We start from the raw sequence: 17,190 nt of genomic DNA, 5'->3' as shown, positions 1-17,190 counted from the left end.
AGTGTCAGACACTCATCAGTTGGTTGGATAAATTCCTTCTTGTGCAGTAACTCATGTTTTGCTGAGATGGCGCACTAACTCATTTTCACTTTCTTTTCATATACTTGTACATATTTCTTCATATATTTTTTGGACGCTGGACTCACCATGTGCAATAATTTCCCCCAGTGCAATACCCCATATTCAGTTTGATTGCCTACTTATTCTACATATAGTTATTGCCTACATTGCTCTTTCTTCTGAACACTGGTACACTTTGAGAAGGAGCAGCTGTAATGAAAAGTGATTTCCCCTTGGGATCAATAAAGTAATTCTGATTCTGATTAACCGTTTTATTTAGTTCCCAGCTACAAGCTTAGGCCAGTATTAACTGAATTAACCTTGTATATTGTCAGAAACAATTGAAACTTAATGGTAAAGTGTGCAAATACTTAGGTTTGCACGAGTGGCTGATGGGTGGAGCACACCTGGTGCATACACACCGGGGATTAAGTACACGAGAACAGCCCCAGTATTACAAGATAAGTTTAAAATTATGCCATTTACAAGCTTCCAAGCTTGTTTGCAAATTGCTGATCAATGATTTTGAGCTGTACCTTCCTCAATATCAGGGGAAGCTCTATGGCTGGGGCTTTTGATTATACAGATAGATTTCAAATAAAAAGCGTCTGCAGTAAAAAACAACAACAACAAAAAACAGATTGGGAGTGTGGGGACGATGAGTGATCAGGGGCTTATTTGATACCATTGTCAGCATTAGCTAGGATTATGGCTTAGGAGGCTACACCGTGAGTGCCTGAGTCACTGAAATCAATGTCAGTGTATAAAGATGATGACGATGCGCTATAACAATATGTTTGACATAATAATGGACTTATCCATGTAGATTTATCCATGAGCATGGACTTTTCAATTTAAAATTTCTTAGGATGCAAAAGTATTTTGTGTGCTAGTCATCATCACGTTATCACCTTGTACTGGCATTCTGCCTCGTGTCAGTTCTTTACATCCTCCTCTTCTACTCTCTGTGCTCACACAAGGTGTTAACTCAGCTGAATTAACAATGAATCTTTTCTCATTCACATATTTTTCCATTTTATTTCCGTTTATTGGCGTGGCTGCTGCGCTATTTCTATCAATTTGTCGAGATATGTTTATGATCACTTATGTGCAAAGATGCCCACATGCTGTTTTTTTTTCATCACCAGTGATGTTATGTATTTGCTTGGCTGTCGTGCCAGGCTAATGATTAGTGACTGGTGTGTGTCTACTTGCAGCGAGTTTTTGAGTAGACCTGCAAACAGCAGGTGTCCTTACATCCCTTAAATGTTTATTGTTAATGGTTTTTCTTGCTGTAGTTTCTTTTGATCTGCCTGTTTTTCTGTTATGCTTTATATTTATCTTATCCTTGTTGCCTCCATGCTATAATATCCATTATACAGTATTCATGCTAGTGACTTGTTTCTTTGCCCTTCATCTACACAATGTATGCTTATTAATGAGTATGTTTGTTGTTTCAGGGAGCTATGCAAATGTAAAATAATGCAATGCAATGCAAATTGTATCATTCTTACTTTCACTGACTTTGCAGCATTTCTGCTTATCCACCATGACATGATATCAATATTTATGTATATTTATTAGATTATATACTAGGTTTCATATGTGACCTAGTTTTACCAATGACTATGTTGACGTATGAAACAATATCCATATGCTTTATTTTTGCTTTGTGGTCCAGGGTATTGATCTGTATAGGATTTATGAATGAACTGGCTTTTAAATAAAGAAAGTACATTTGCTGCACACAGCTGCAGATCATATGTTTATTTCATTCAACAGAATTGTATTTGTCAATCAATGCTGACACACAAGAGCATATAAGAATAATAATTATCTTTGAAAAAAAATACAAAATTTATTTTCCTCAGAGGCATCAACATGTATTAAAGTACAGTTTCCCCAAATGCTGATCAACCATTATGATTAAGATGTATTAAATGTAGATGATAAGTTTAAGAAACGTTTTATGGATGAATACTGCTTAATAACAACGATAACTGTTTATCTGTTGTATAAATGAGGCAGGAAAGCGAGAGTCATTTCAACTTTACTGAAGAATACTGGTGATAATTCTTGACGCTGCAGCCTAAAAGCTCAGACTTCACCGACAGATGTCGCTCACAGCTTCTAACTGCTGACGACTGGGCTGAAGGTTTTCGCAGAGTCCGCCATGAAAGCCTCGATTTCCTCCACAGTGCGAGGGACGCAGGTCAGCAGCTCTATGCCATCCGCTGTCACTGCAATGTCATCTTCAATGCGAACCTGCACACAGTGTTCATGCTGTGGTCAGTGACACACTCACACTCAAATAGATGGAAGAATTGAAATGCTAATGAGCTGAATTATTAGTCGCTGAAACATATTGATCTGTTAGGCTGAAGTTTTAAGCTCATCATAATTTCTTATATATTTATTTTCCCATCTAATGAAGAATGAATGTATGTCATCTTCCTATCTTTATTTTTTTACTTAAAAAAAAAATAAATTGTGTGAGATCAGACCCAGTTAAGTGCAGTGGAGAAAAAAACATGAACATCATGACTGTTAATGACATTAACAGACCCCAGTAATTATGTTGGTGAGTTAACAGTAAACTCTACTAAACGCTACTTCAATATTTTTTTGTTCTTTTTAGGTTTTCTGTTCTGTCTGTTGGACTGTTTTTTGGAACAATATGGGTTCTATAATGACTTCACCTAAAAACCCCAAAAAAGGCATTTCCAAAAAATCATGACTTCTCTCATCTAAAATATACCAATATACGTATCAATGGAGTTCTATGAGATGGTTAAGATGAGACGTAGTTTAGAAGTCTTAGCTTATATACTGTAGTGCACATTTTCATGTTTAAAATGACTGTTTTATCTTTATAGCATTTACCTTTCAAGCTGTATACTTGACCTACTGTGAAGCACAAAATGATTAATGCTGTCACTATCTGTACCAAGTCAGTGTTGCACTGTAAACTCTCTAGTGAATTAAATTCTGTATAAGCTGGAGCATTAATATTTATAACCCAGTTAGTCCAGTCAAAGAGAATAAACGGAAGTAAAACAATCAAAGCACACTGACCCCTCCGAAGCCACGGAAGCGAGCCAGCACTGCGTTGTCGATGAAGCAGCTCTTGGTTGGGTCGGCCAGAGCCTGGTCCAGCAGGTGGTTGATGAAGTAGATGCCCGGCTCCACAGTGAGGACCATCCGCTCCTGCACCAGGCGGCCCATACGAAGACTCTTCAGTCCAGGCTCGTCGATGCGCTCCACCCCCTGAGCAACAGATGATAATAGTGTTGAGCTAATACTGTATTTCTGTGTAACCTGTAGTCCTTTGAGGTCTTTTGATGAAAAGGGCATTATAAATAAAAATGTATTATCACTTATTTCCTTTGACTGATTGCCTTTGACTAAACAGAACACCACATGCATAAACAGTTACATTTTACTTTATGTCATTGTTTCACGATTAAATATTTTAGTGAATGGGCTCTAGTCAGTAAAAAACCCCAGAGTTTAAAATATACTGTGACTGTTCATGTGAAATTATCAAGAAGACACTGAGGTAAAGAGTGATCAGGAACAAACGCTCTTCAGTCCATCTTTTGTAGGTTGTGCTTATTTAGTTTAATTACCATCAACATCTTGACTAATCACTGCATTGAACTGTGACATACTTCAATGTATGTTTCCTCGTGACAATATAGAGATCATATTGCGACACAGGTCAGCAGATTAACCGTCTTCTCCAATTACTTTTCAAAATTGCATAATGGCCCAAAATCCCCCACCACATCGTCTGTGTTCAGAGTTCAAAACACATTTCAACTTCTCAACAAAAGTCCTGAACTTGTTCCTGCTGTTGAGTCTTTTTTTGTCCCTATCTCATCCCTGCACCAACAGAGCCTGTTATATTGATGATGACGCATGAATATTGCACAAACACGAATGTCTGTTCGTCTTCTACTGTCTCCTATCTTAGAGCAGAAGTGTTCCTTTTTACCTCAGGGTACCCTCCCACATCGTGCACATCGATGCCAAGCAGGTGTCCCAGGCCGTGGGGCATGAAGACGGCGCCCATGTAGACCTTCATCATGTCCTCCACGCTGCCGCGCAGGATGCCGATCTTCACAAGCTCCTCCAGGTGAACCTTGTCAGCAAGGCGGTGCATGTCAGTCCACTTCACACCTAAAGCAGACAACTTGGTTAATGGAGGGTATTATTTGTTTTGGCATGATTCTAAAAGCAGGTTTTACTTACTTTACTTATTTTTTAATTTATAGAGATATTTTAAAGTACCTATGAACTGTCTTTCATTAGAATTACAGCCTCTGTGTTGTGTACCTTCATCAACCAGTAAAAGTTTACATATCTGTCTCTTCACACTCTTATAACTTTTATTAAGGTAATAAGTGAATTATTTCCATTACGAAACAGATCCTGAACCCTGTGCTGAACATTTCTTCCTAACAGTTTTTTTAGATTAGCAAAAACGTCCTTAGTTAAACTTGAAATGTGACGATAACCTGGTTTGATGGCAGCCATGACAGCGCGGGAGGCTTTTAGGACGGCCTCATAGATGGCCCTCTGGTCTGGAGTGAACTTGCCGTTGGCTGGGAAGGAGCAGGTGATGTCTGAGGAGTAGCAATAGTACTCTCCACCCATGTCAAACAGACTGCAGGGGAGAAAACAGCCAAACTGATTAGGTGAACTGTGCACGTACAGTTCCTTTTTTAAAGGGAAGGATTCAACCCCTAGGATGCATTTCCCTTTTAATTTTACTTCGGTTCTAGCTTGTACAGCTAAGACTCCCAAACGCTACTTACCACATGTCTCCATCCACAATTGTCTTGTCATTGGGAGCCCCAGCATGGCCGTAGTGCAGTACAGAAGAATTATGGCCCCTGGTGGTAATAACCAATAGATTAAAAAGACAAATAAGTGCACATGAGAAATTACTAAGCTACAAGGAGGGAATTACATTGAATCTACTTTTACGGCTCCAAAGGGGATCCAATCTTTTGTCTCAAGTTCTTAATTTCACTTTCACTGACCACTAATCACTATGGGGTACTCGACACACACAGGCTCTATCAGAAAAGGTCAGGGCATGATTATAATCAACATCTAAAGATTATTCATGCATAATGACGCAGTGGGTTGACTGTAGTGACTATAAAGGGGAGAATGTTAATGTGCTAACAGCGGGCATGGTTTAATTTAACGCACAGCCGAGCTACAGAGCGCTACTGTATCCTACGAATTTTGAGTTTGAATCCATGAAGGCGTTAGTACTGAGGAGTACCACAGAGTGTAGCTTTAGTTGTACTGTAGTTTTCCGGCTAACTGGAACATAGCATTTGATCCAGCAATATCTAAGATTTGCTCATTGATAACATCACTCAGGGCATATATATATGGCATATATCAGCACGGACAAGTGAGATATTTGGAAAGTAACCATGTGATGAGGTATGGAAAGTAAGTCAAGTACTTACGTTCCACAGATACAGGTGTACGAGGTGTGGCGCATCCCCCCTTTGGTGTAGCAGTAGTGCTGGAACAGACTGCGAGAGAAACACAAAGGGCTCAATTAAGAAAAATAAAAGAGCAATGTCAGCACAGCGGGCACCAGAGAAGACCTTAATTAAGGACCTTGCTGCCCTCTTCCTGACTTCATGTGTTCATAATTACTACTCCCTTAATGTCACACAGTCAAACACAAAGCTGTGCAGGACAGTGGGCTCTTGTTCCATCCAGCAAAGTCCTATGAACATGACGGACAGCTGCTCTGACACAGCGTTAGTGAAAGAGTCCAACTAAAATACAAATATGAACAAAATAGAAATGATTGTACGTGTTACGTTATTTTTGCGTAGCTCCAGGCTTTTTCAGCGTGACTTTAAAACTTACACTGAATTTGGATTAACACAATTGATTTGAGAGCCATACAAAGGTCCAATATCCAACAAAGTTCAATTTACATGTGCTTCGATTACATGGCACATTGCCATTTCTTGGCCCAGAGGAGCAATTGTAGTGCGTGTGTGGCGTGTGTTTGAAGATAATGTTCAGTATATTAATCTAGTGAGGGAGAAATTCCTTTAAACCAAATAAATTGATTTCTTCACGAATTTCAGGACAAAAAAGACGACTAGAACAAAGACATTTGGCCAAAAGGGGCAAAATGTGTTTCTGACAGAAAACGGAAACAACGTCATGATGTCAGACGCACAAAAACGAAACCTAAAGAAACTTAACTCACACACTTTGACTTGGATAAGAATAGTAGGTCAATCGAACAAAGTGTAATTTCAAGTTGATGTAATCCACAAAAGTAGACTGCCATGACTAAAGCAGCAATCTGAGACTCATGCAAAACATTACATTACTTCAACTACTACACAAATAAACTTTTTAGAGCGTACATGCATAATGAGTTAATTGCAGTAGCTTAAATAGGTCATTTAGATCAGAAAATGCAACTATTATTTCACCGTGTCAGACATGACCAAATTTAAAAGTGTGTACTTGAACGTTGTACAGGTAAAAAAAACCTAAATTTTATTTAGATGGCCTTGTCATAATCAGAGTCTGAAAACATAAATAAAACCTGTACTGTGTTACAAGCCTCGTGTATCTGCATAAACAGCATTAATCAGGGGGGAATGTACACTACACAGTATTGTCCTTTAGGAAATGGAAGATGGTTGTGAATGTGATTTTATAGAACCATCTAGTGGTGACACTGTGCATTCATCACCAGTCACTTCATTGGCTTTCCTGTTGACGTGTTGGTTACCATCAAACGTTTTGGAGGTTATGCCAGAAGAGTGCCTCATTTTCAATATATATTATAAACTTGATTATAAGCCCAAATCATCTAGCTTCCTGTTGTTTCAGTCTATATTTGGCAGACTTTTTTTAAAAGGCAGGCTATGAAGCACCCGGTGAACCTGACCGTCCCTAATCTATAAGTAGGTCTTTGAAGCTCATGCAGTTTAATACTACTTAAGGGAGAATCATTAGTCTCCGTTTACCTTTAATATCCTCTTTGAAAGCAAAGCTAAATGAAATAACGATGGCTTCACTTGGGCAAGAAACTCACACCAACAACTCAACACTTACCTCTCCATTTCATATTCTTTCTGTCCGGGCTTCACATGCTTCATGATCTACAAGAAAAAACAAAACAAAACAAAACAATAAATCATGAGCAAACTTAAAAAATTACTAATCTGTTTTTCAAATAAGTTACTTCCTCTCACATTTTATACAGTTGTCACATCATCTTCACATGGCAACACTGTGAGTTGTGTAAAAGATTACTGTGAACTGGGCGACAAACATATTTTACCGAAGACATTTTGGCTTTTAACAATAGGGAAAGTACCGGTGGAATAAATGATAGCACATTATCCGTTAAATGTTCCAGTAAGACTATAAAAGGAACTGGTGGCTCCTTTTCTGTAGCTGCCATGAAAACACCTGCGTGTCCCTTAGTGCTCCTCAACCCTTCAATATGTTACTCATGGTGACAAGGTGAAATCCTCTGCAGAAGTTATTATCACAAAATAGCATTTAAACTGTTCATAGCCTTAGTGAATCCTTTCACCTAGAATCATTAAGGTGGGGTTTTAACTTTAATAAAATTTTACATTTAAAGCATTGCCACAGATGGTCTGTCTAACTGAGAAGGACTTTTACCATTTTGTGGGCTTCACTGGAAACCCTGTTAGTGTAGCGCAGGACCTCCAACTCCATATCAGTCTTAGTGAGACGGCTGCAAACACAGGCAGAAAAGAGAAATGAGTAACACTATCCAGAGTTCATACAACTCTCGCATTAAATTAAAGACATATTATTATTTATTGAAATACTGACACTGGTGATTCATCTTTCTAGTGTACAACACTAACTAAATAACTGATGTAGAGACCATTATTAATTCTTACAATGTTAAATATAAATGAGATTTTTTTTTTTAATTAGTTGAAAGTCTTGTGGAAACTTTCCTCCTTCGTCAGAGCTGCTGAAAATGTTTCACACCAGAGGAAAAAAAAAACAGAGGTTGGATTTGGTTGCCTGCTGATTCATATCATTTATTTATTTGCTGATATGATATGGCCAGACACTGAAGAGAATTAAAGTCTTCTACATAAATAAATAAAATAAATGAAACCAGGAAGAGGTAACCAATAGTAACTCTAACAAAAGCTTTAAGAAAAAAAAATGAAAGGAGAGAAGCTGCAGTGAGAAGAGGGAGCAATCAAGTTCTTCTCTCCAGGAGGTGTGCCTGAAAAGCATTCCTCCTTATTTCAGAAAATGTCAATTCATCTAGAGGGTGCAAACTCTAATGCCAAGGACAACCAGGCAAGCACGAAGCCCATTACATCTGTGCAGGCTAACTTCTGGCTCTAACAAGGGAAAAAACAACCCTAAGAAAAGTCTCCCACGTTTCTGACTGCAGAAACACAATTGCCTGACTGGGCAGCTGCAATGGTAGAATGTGACTGAAGAAACTTCAAGGCAATGCAGTCTTTATTCTCATCTCAAGAGGACTTACCTCAACAATAATATACCGCAGGTTTTAATTACTTACCATTCCACAATGACTGGGTGTAAAAGAGTGTTGTTCACTTGGAAGCTGAAAGAAGAAATGGCAAAACGAAAATTCATACATTTGGTGCCACATAAGAGCACAGAAGTTTCTTGCGTTTCTGCATAAAATTACTGAAAAGTGTGTTTTACTGAAAGAGAACCTAATAAAACATGAAAATGAAATCTTATTATATTTGTAATCCTAGAGGTGGATTTATGTTTATACCACACTGATATGTAATATTCATTCATTTTCAATTGCAAACAAATGTGCAAGTATAATATTTCAGTTTTATTTGTTTGTTGGGTTCTATTTGTCTGCTTTCAGAAGTTGCATGAAGTTTTTAGTCATTCTTTATGCAGAAATGTAGAATTCTTTTGAGGAGTGCGAATTCTTTTAAGCAGCACATAGTATAAATGGCTATATTAAATTTAATAGTAAATACATATTTTTTTCGGTTATGGTAAGCGTGAGTAAATAAAAATTGCAAATATGTGCACATAAGATAATAAAAAAGGTCAATGCTATTAATTTTTTTTTTTAAAACAAGCACGACTGCTTGCTTAACTCAATTATATTTAATTATATTCAGTAGCATCAATGCATAAGAGTCTGTTGCATCCTTGGTTATAAGCGGAATAAAAACAACCTCCGCAAACAAAGTATAATTATGTTAATGCAAACGGATGCCAATTAAACATACCGACTGATTCCTTCAAAGGAGGCTTCACGGCAGATGCTCCCGCTATCTGTATTCTGTCCTCGCTGCAGAAAAGAAACAACACAAACACAAGTGATTACCTGACTACCGAGAGAATTCGAATGTTAATACAGTAAATTAAATGGATTACTGGTAGGAGTTCACAGGCAATGTCACAATTAAATCTTAGCACCGGACCGACACAGAAATCACGTTTATAAAAGCTGACATTTCTGAGGAGAAGATAGTCACCAGCTAAGCAAAACGTTTAGAGATTTTATTTTCCACTCAGTGAAGAGAGTTGGCAGCTAATATGAAGAACACGAAGTAGGATGATTTGGCTAAAGCTGTTTCTCCAGCGCCATCAGCTGAAGAATTCTTCCTAAGATCAGTCATGTGACAAAACTATACGCCACTAACTGGATTCTGGTAGGAATGAGCGATGCGTACCAGGGTTAGGAGAACTGCTGCTTTCAGGTTGGACAGGACATTAACAATCTGCAGACAGAGAATAATGACAAGAGTCAGACACACAGTAGAAAAGCAGAAACAACAAGCTCCAGGTTTCTTCTACTTCTTCTTCTTCTTCTTCCAGGCTGCAGTATAAAGGTCACTCTGGCAGGAACTGTCATGCCTCCGTGGCCTCTCCTGTACTCAGCAACACACTGAATGATAAAAACTCAAGAGACCTTATTACTCGTCTGCCAACAGTCTAAATGTCATATCACAGATCCCTGACTCACAGGCAGTGTGGTGATATTTCAGCACTGCTATTAGCCTTAAATCAACTAAAGTTCTTAAAACATTCAGTGCATTGTCTCTAAAAATCAGAGGTAGCACCTACAATCTCCATTGGATTTTTAGACCCTGGAATAACTACAGACTGAATAACTCTTCCAAAAGGTTATAATCCCATTGTGAGTACATCACTCCCCCATTAAACACCATCTTAAACAGTAACAGCTAAATGTGATTTTATGAGTGTTTCAGATGTTGGCAGTAGTTGTAAAATGCATGTGACTGTCAAGTAAAGCCAGAACTCTGAAGTTTGCAGAACAAAGAGAATTCGTCTGGCATTTTAAAAAAATAATGTGAGCATTAGTTTATTTAAGAGCACACTTGCAGGAGTACTAGGAGCGGAATAAAACATGAATTGACGATGACAGCATTAGAACCTTCTTAAAATAGCATCACAAATCCCCAACAATGTGACAACGGTGCAATTTAGTTAACAATAAATCCTGCAGTCAAACCCCAGTCAGATAACTTCCATGTAAAAATTCAACAGTTTATGGTTGAACTGTTGGCACATTAAGCAGCGTATAGTGCTGGAAAATGCACAAAAACACCTCCTGAGTCTTTGAAAAACAGTCTAAAATATTCACAACCTGCTTCCAAGAAATATTGTTGTTTTTGGGTTCTTCTGTAGGCAGCATTGCCGCCTGAATGCTGAACAGCAGCGATGGATTTCTTTAACTCACAACATGTCAGTGGTGCTTATTAGTATGCGGTAATACCATTCAGTGTTCCTAATTTTACGCTGTGGTGCTGAGCTGCTATTGCCTCATGGAAAAATAGCCTGATGATCTGCATCTTACCCCGTGACTAATTAGCAAATCTAACACCTCAAGCAGGTGCGGAGATGTAAAAATACATGAAATATCTTCAGCAGCGTGAGTCTACAATATGACAAAGTGTAAATCTGGAAATGAATGTAAAATTATATGTGATCTTTTCAGAGCCAAACTTGGCTGTGAAAGCCCTTATATTTTAGTCTGAATGCACTATTTGGATTTTTCCAACATGCGCGCCTCCAAAATAGCTCTGGAGCCGTCAACCCATCAATGCAGCTCCCCTGAGAACCTGCTGTCAACACCGATACACCTAACCGCCTTCTCCCATCTCTCAAAGCAGACAATTATGAACAACATGCACTGGGCCGTTAAAAATGAAGCAAATGAAGAAGGGGGTCACAAATTTAAAATTCAAATCAAAATGAAAGTCCAGTGGAATTTGGGGCGACTGAGCTTCGTACACTGTTGAACTGATCTACCGTGTTAATTATTGGCATGATTCTCCTCCACCTTTGTGTGAGCTCAAAATAGTGGTCCAATGGATATAAATCCCCGAAACATCATTCAGGTTTAACGAAAAGGGTTTCTGCATGTCACAGAGCAGAGAATATGCCAGAAATATATATATATATAAAAAAAAGGAGCCTCATCCCAACTTTATTGAACACACTTAATTCTTTCAACAGAAAAACATGACCAAGACAGACCCACGGTGTAAAGGGTGAGAGAAAACATGCAAAGAAATAATCCCCCCTTATTTGGATCAAGGTATTTCATGGCTCATAGTAGCTAATATTTTGTTACTGAACAATTATCAAAAGTTTACACTGAACTTCTCAGTACGATTGAATATTCCTGTGAGGTCTGAATAGGCCAGTCTGTTCTGATGGGTGGTTCCATGATGCTGTTATTTATTCTGACTATTAACTTTGTAAATGTAGCCAGTGATACGGAGAACCTCCAGCAAGTTTTACATCTTCTAGCACTTTTGTGCCGATTCTCTACTGTAGGCGTGCGTATTTCTGTCTTTTCTCTAAACCACTTGAATGATGTTTTTAGTAAAAAGACGTTGGCTTGACAAACAGTCACACCTTGTACTGTAGCAGGTTCAGTAAAGAGGGTTTCAGATACCAATCTTCACCAAGAATTGCAAAGTAAACCAACAGTCTACGGAGGCACCAATGTCCTATTATGTAACGCCATGGCTCTGCTACTTCATATCTATGTTCAATAAATGCACAATAAAAGGTCGTAAAGACCAACACAGACAGACAGACTTACGTCGCAGGTGTATTGCACCTCATCAACAGCATATTTCTCCTTAAAGTGCTCTTTAGGATATATCCTGTCAACAGAAACAAAACCGATAAAAGACAGATAAAAAGATTTTAAAAGATAAAAAACATCCACATACAGTCATTAGGAATGTTTAAAAGGCGCCTCTCTAAAAGCATGACAGATGGATTGTGTTAGAGTTTGTGAAAACACTAGCAGAGCTATTCATAAACAAAGGCAGCAGGACTTGTTGAGTATTTCTTAAAAACGTTACACCAGTAGCTTCAGAAGTAGCTTCTCCTGTTCCTGACCCCGCCTTCAAATGTTCCAAAAAAAAAAAAAAATCTGCACGAGTCATTGAGAACTGGAGAAGTGAGAGTAAAGTGCTGACCAAATACATCCTGAGTTAACTTTTTTCTTTCTTTCTTTTTTTTTATGAATCTCAGATGACAAAAGACACTTTGAGGTTTATAGATAAGGGAAGAGCAAACATGTGACACAGTCATGAGTCGACAGGTTGTTCAGAAATATTTCGGTCCTAAGGTTTCACTGATTATTTGACACACATGCATTTACTTAAATCAATGAACTGTTATCACAAATGAAATTAATACAGTCCAATAAAAGCAATGAGTGTACGCTTTGTTTGACCAATTTACTCCGTCTGATGTGTGAACTGGCAACAATGGCTTTTGTATCGGAGTAGCCAAGCATGTCGCTGCAGCATGGTTTGGGTGATGGCCAAAATATTAGGTCTTAAATGGCTCTTGGCTGAATTGACAATAAATGGAATACAAACAGGATCTAAAGGTTAAGGATATGACTGCCAGCTCTTTTTTGAAGTTACAGCTCACAGCTGTGGACTGATGATTGTTGGCGGCGTACGCAGCTCTTTGAGGATTAGTGTGACTCACTCTCCCATCCAAGTAGCATAGCTTTCAGGCAATTTAGGAACAAAAAGGATGGATTTCCCAGACTCCACCTCAATGGCTCCATAGCAGTCAGCCTCAGTCACTCCAAAAGCCCAGTGGAAGAAAGACTCCTGCAGAATCATAAGAGAAACACAAGAAATTAGAAATGTAAGAGGTTTCTTGCATTGGGTCAAGAAGAAACAGGAACCCAGAGCAAAACATCAAAACAACACCTTCAATGTGGTGACTGATTTTTTTTCAAAACCGATTACACAGGATGGTCACAGGTTTTTTATGTTTTGTTTCGTTGTTTTTTTTTTTTGTTTGTTTGTTTTGAGTGCACATGTGCGAACTTGCTTGCTGCCTGTTACGATCGCTTAATTCTGATTCTGAAACAACAACAACAACAAAAAAAAAAAATGATCATAGATTGACCATGACGTGAAGATTTTGTGCACCTGGACCAAATGTCCTTTGCCCATTTCTCCTGAGAGTGAGTTCACAGCCAGTCATAGACTATAAATAAACATAGACAGGAACTCCTCCTGAAAAGTGAAGCCAAAGCGAGTAGAGCTCCCCCTGGTGACTGGCTGCAGTATAGGTCATAAGTTCTCCCTCCTCCATGTTACTGGATGGGACTGGGCCAAATTAAAACACTAAAATACAAGTCAAATATTTCTTAAGGGATAGTTTCTGTCATGTTAGGTAGTTAATATAATACTGATGCATACTCAAGCTTAATTTTTTTATGATAAATTACCTTATTTAGTTATTTGGCACAAAAGAAGCTCTCTGTAAAGCCGACTTGTAGGACCGTGAGAATAGGAAAAAAAAACACAGTGTATAATCCAACATTGGGGATCACAGATGGATAAATAAATGCAAAACTACAGAGGACCTACCTGCCTGAAGAGGACGTCCGTGTCTGTGCAGTACCTCTGCTTCTGCTCTCCTCCCTGCAGCACCACAACTGATTTCGGCAGCAAACCGTCTGACGCTTTTAGTCCCTTGCACAGTCGTCTGCGGTTCTCAGCAAAAAGGGCAGCAGAAACCCTGAGGGTCTCATTACCCAGCCAGTAGACAGGTCTGAAAGGACGAGGAGACTGAATATTTGGTGGCTCAAGGTGGAGCAGCTGCTGAAGAGGACGACACTTAAGTGGAAGACTTTGGGTCAACATTAGAACTGGCCCATTATAAGGAGCAACGTGACCACAGCCATTCAGCCATTCAGTTATTCTGTGATATCCTAGAGCTAAAAAATATACCTAGCTTCTATGCTGTAGTGTACTGGGGAGACAGCGCTGAGGGGAAGGACACCTCGTGGCTGGACAAAGCCATACAGAAGGTGGGGTCTGTGGTGGGGGCAGAGCTGGAGTCCATGACATTGTGGCAGATGCTAGGACCTTGAACAAACCATGGGCCATCATAAGCAATATCTACCAACCTCTACATGACATCATAGTCAGGCAGAGACACTTGCAGAGTGACAGGCTGCTGTCTCTGTCCTGCTTCGTGGACAGGTTGAGGAGGTCGTTTGCTCCTCAGGTCATAAGACTCTCCCTGTGAGGAACCAACTGGACATATATTATATTCTATGTGATGAAGCAACTGGACACTGAATTTCCTACAGGATAAATAAAGTATCTATCTATCTATCTATCTATCTATCTATCTATTGCTACAGATGTTGTGGGTTCAGCTCATGGCAGACTTTGAAAAGGACAGCAAATTATGTTGCAGAATATTTCCCAGACATAAGACCGATCATGTTTTTAAATCTACCTGGAGGTAATCCTCAGCATTTTATCAGTAGATTTTAGCCTAAAGGGCAGAGTGAACCACAGCTCAGCCTCCCTGCAGAATCAGTTACGACATAAGATATGGACAGACAGACAACCTTGTAACTGATATAGATATAAATCTAGGGTCTTTGGCCGTAGCTTTGGAGATATAAAAAAAAGTGCAACGTATCAAATTCAACCCAACTTGTACTAAAGGTTAATCCATAACCTCAGTGAATTTTGTAGCTCAAGGAATTCTTTATCATTCACTGTTGGCTGCATCCAAAGGTCTACCAAAGGTGAATCTGTGAGGATATATCCACTCCTCGTGGCATCAATGATGCAGTCATTGAGAGAGGTTGACCCCCAGACTCTAGGGACTAGGGGTGATAAACTGAACACACTCCAGGAATAGTCCAGGAATAAAAAATAAAATACCACATGAAAGATGCAACTGTGACACCGAGTTAATGCTTAAACAATGTTAATTACATAGACAAAGACTGCAATGAAACAGTGGATTACATAACACTGACACGTGTACGTGTCATCTTTCATGCTGACTGGATATTTTTTTGCTTAGAACAACAGATTCTTCTCCTGCTATCTGATTATCTCAACCGGTCTGTATGAGGTGTGTGTGATATAATATGCTTCACATTATTACTGTTCCAGCTGTAAAAGCTGTAAAAAAATATATATATATATAAATAAATAAATAAATAACACAAAGATGTCAGTGCAGTTTTTGCCAAGTCACTCAAAGAAAAGAATCCCTCAAAATGTTTGTGCGAGCATGTCTGCTCAATAAAAGTTTTACTCTATTATTAGGTCTTGAAAAGTGAAAGTAATATTTGTATCGCCTTCAGGTGAACCCGTTGCGAAACTGTGCTTTTTAGTTTTTTTATAGAAGCATGTAATAACTTATGCACTGTGTCTCTAGTTTACAAAGTTCCTAACATCCAGAAGAAACTAATCAATCAGGCTGATTGACAGTTTATTAAAGCAGGATGTGCGGTAACCGTTCGCAAAGCTAAGCTAAGCTAAGTCTGTGAAATGCACGAGTTACACGATTCTCTCAACACTCTGACCTAAAATAAACACACACATGTATATTTTTTCTTAGTTAAAGCCCAGTGATAAAGCATGAAACCCGACTCACTGTTTTGCTGCAGCCATGTTGATGCCACGGTACCGAGTGTCACGTGCTGACGGGAGTCACGTGAGTTTTGTCTGTGCTGCTTTCAAGTGTATTGGAAATATCAGCATCATATAAAGACGCATTCAGAGACTCCGCTCATTAGGTTATTTTAAGTAATGGTGTTTGCCTCTACTCACTACAGACTTCCTGGAGAAAAGGAGAAAACAAACAAAGAAAAACAAAAAATAAATAGGACTCCTGTGCAGTAACTAGATACCATTTGCACTATTGTTTAATTGTTCACTGTTTCAAATTGCACCAATTTATTTTTAATTTCCGTGCTTCGATGCACTTTTATTGTATACATTGTCATTTATTGTGTATAGCTAGGAAAGTTTTTACTCGTCATGCTGCTGCAGTTTCAATCTTTTACTGCTTCCGACCCAAAGAGCTGCCAAATTGTATTTCGTTGTTTTTCACCAGGCAATGACAATACAAACTTCTTATTCTTAAAAATATCAGGAAATAATGACAATAATAGTGAAAACACTGGTGGTTCACAGTGGCTGCTCTGATGCATATATAATTTTTTCAAATAATGTGTATGCCATGTTTGTACATACCTGCAGTATTTGTACTTTTCATATATTTACTGTTAGAAATGCAGTTTCAGTCCTCTGTATGTCTTATGCATATAGCAGCATTGACAAAGACAAATGATCTGTCTGTCAGTGTCACAAATCTGGTGGTTGGCTCATTTCGCATTCAAGAAATAAAATGCAAATGATGAAGTGCGGAATCCCCTGTTATTACAATATATATATATATAAACTATAATGAAGAATGTCAAGAGCCACATATATATATATATAGACTTTATTAATAGTTTTTTAACACAATATTAGATTTTTTATTACATCATTAGGAAACGTGCTCAGAGTTTGAACTCCTTATTGTATAACAGTGGCTCTAACAATCACTCTTGTGTTCTTTTCTTTTTCTATATAGCTTTATATGGGTTATTATCACAGTTTTAAATACAGTCTCCATGCAGACACCGTCCAGCGCTCAGATCCATTTGTTGCTTCTGCAGCCACACATTAGAGACGCTTAATTAAAAAGAGGAATAATACAATTAAGACATACGACCTT

General features: G+C 38.5%; 1 protein-coding gene across 1 annotated transcript; it reads right to left on the bottom strand.

Annotated features, from left to right (window-relative positions):
- Window positions 1–1,812: 1,812 nt before the first annotated feature.
- On the bottom strand, window positions 1,813–16,131 carry pepd (peptidase D). The gene is made up of 15 exons (XM_047581348.1): window positions 16,060–16,131; window positions 14,019–14,202; window positions 13,120–13,247; window positions 12,212–12,275; window positions 9,807–9,854; window positions 9,360–9,421; window positions 8,657–8,701; window positions 7,762–7,837; window positions 7,183–7,229; window positions 5,553–5,621; window positions 4,881–4,958; window positions 4,581–4,729; window positions 4,058–4,242; window positions 3,136–3,327; window positions 1,813–2,325 (listed from the first exon to the last, which is right to left on the bottom strand). Exons 1-15 carry the CDS (start codon window positions 16,074–16,076, stop codon window positions 2,191–2,193), a joined length of 1,479 nt encoding a protein of 492 aa, XP_047437304.1. The 5' UTR covers window positions 16,077–16,131; the 3' UTR covers window positions 1,813–2,190.
- Window positions 16,132–17,190: the final 1,059 nt, after the last annotated feature.

This window comes from Mugil cephalus, chromosome 3, assembly GCF_022458985.1.
Source record: "Mugil cephalus isolate CIBA_MC_2020 chromosome 3, CIBA_Mcephalus_1.1, whole genome shotgun sequence".
NCBI classification, from domain to species: domain Eukaryota; kingdom Metazoa; phylum Chordata; class Actinopteri; order Mugiliformes; family Mugilidae; genus Mugil; species Mugil cephalus.
The sequence above is the reverse complement of the archived record's forward strand: the minus strand, read 5'-3'. Positions and strand labels throughout refer to the sequence as shown.

Coding starts and splice junctions, on each gene's coding strand:
- pepd (XM_047581348.1), bottom strand. Junction 9,855..12,211: donor AGGTGCAATACACCTGCGAC/GTAAGTCTGTCT, acceptor CTCTGTCTGCAG/ATTGTTAATGTCCTGTCCAA. Junction 4,730..4,880: donor ATTGTGGATGGAGACATGTG/GTAAGTAGCGTT, acceptor TCTCCCCTGCAG/TCTGTTTGACATGGGTGGAG.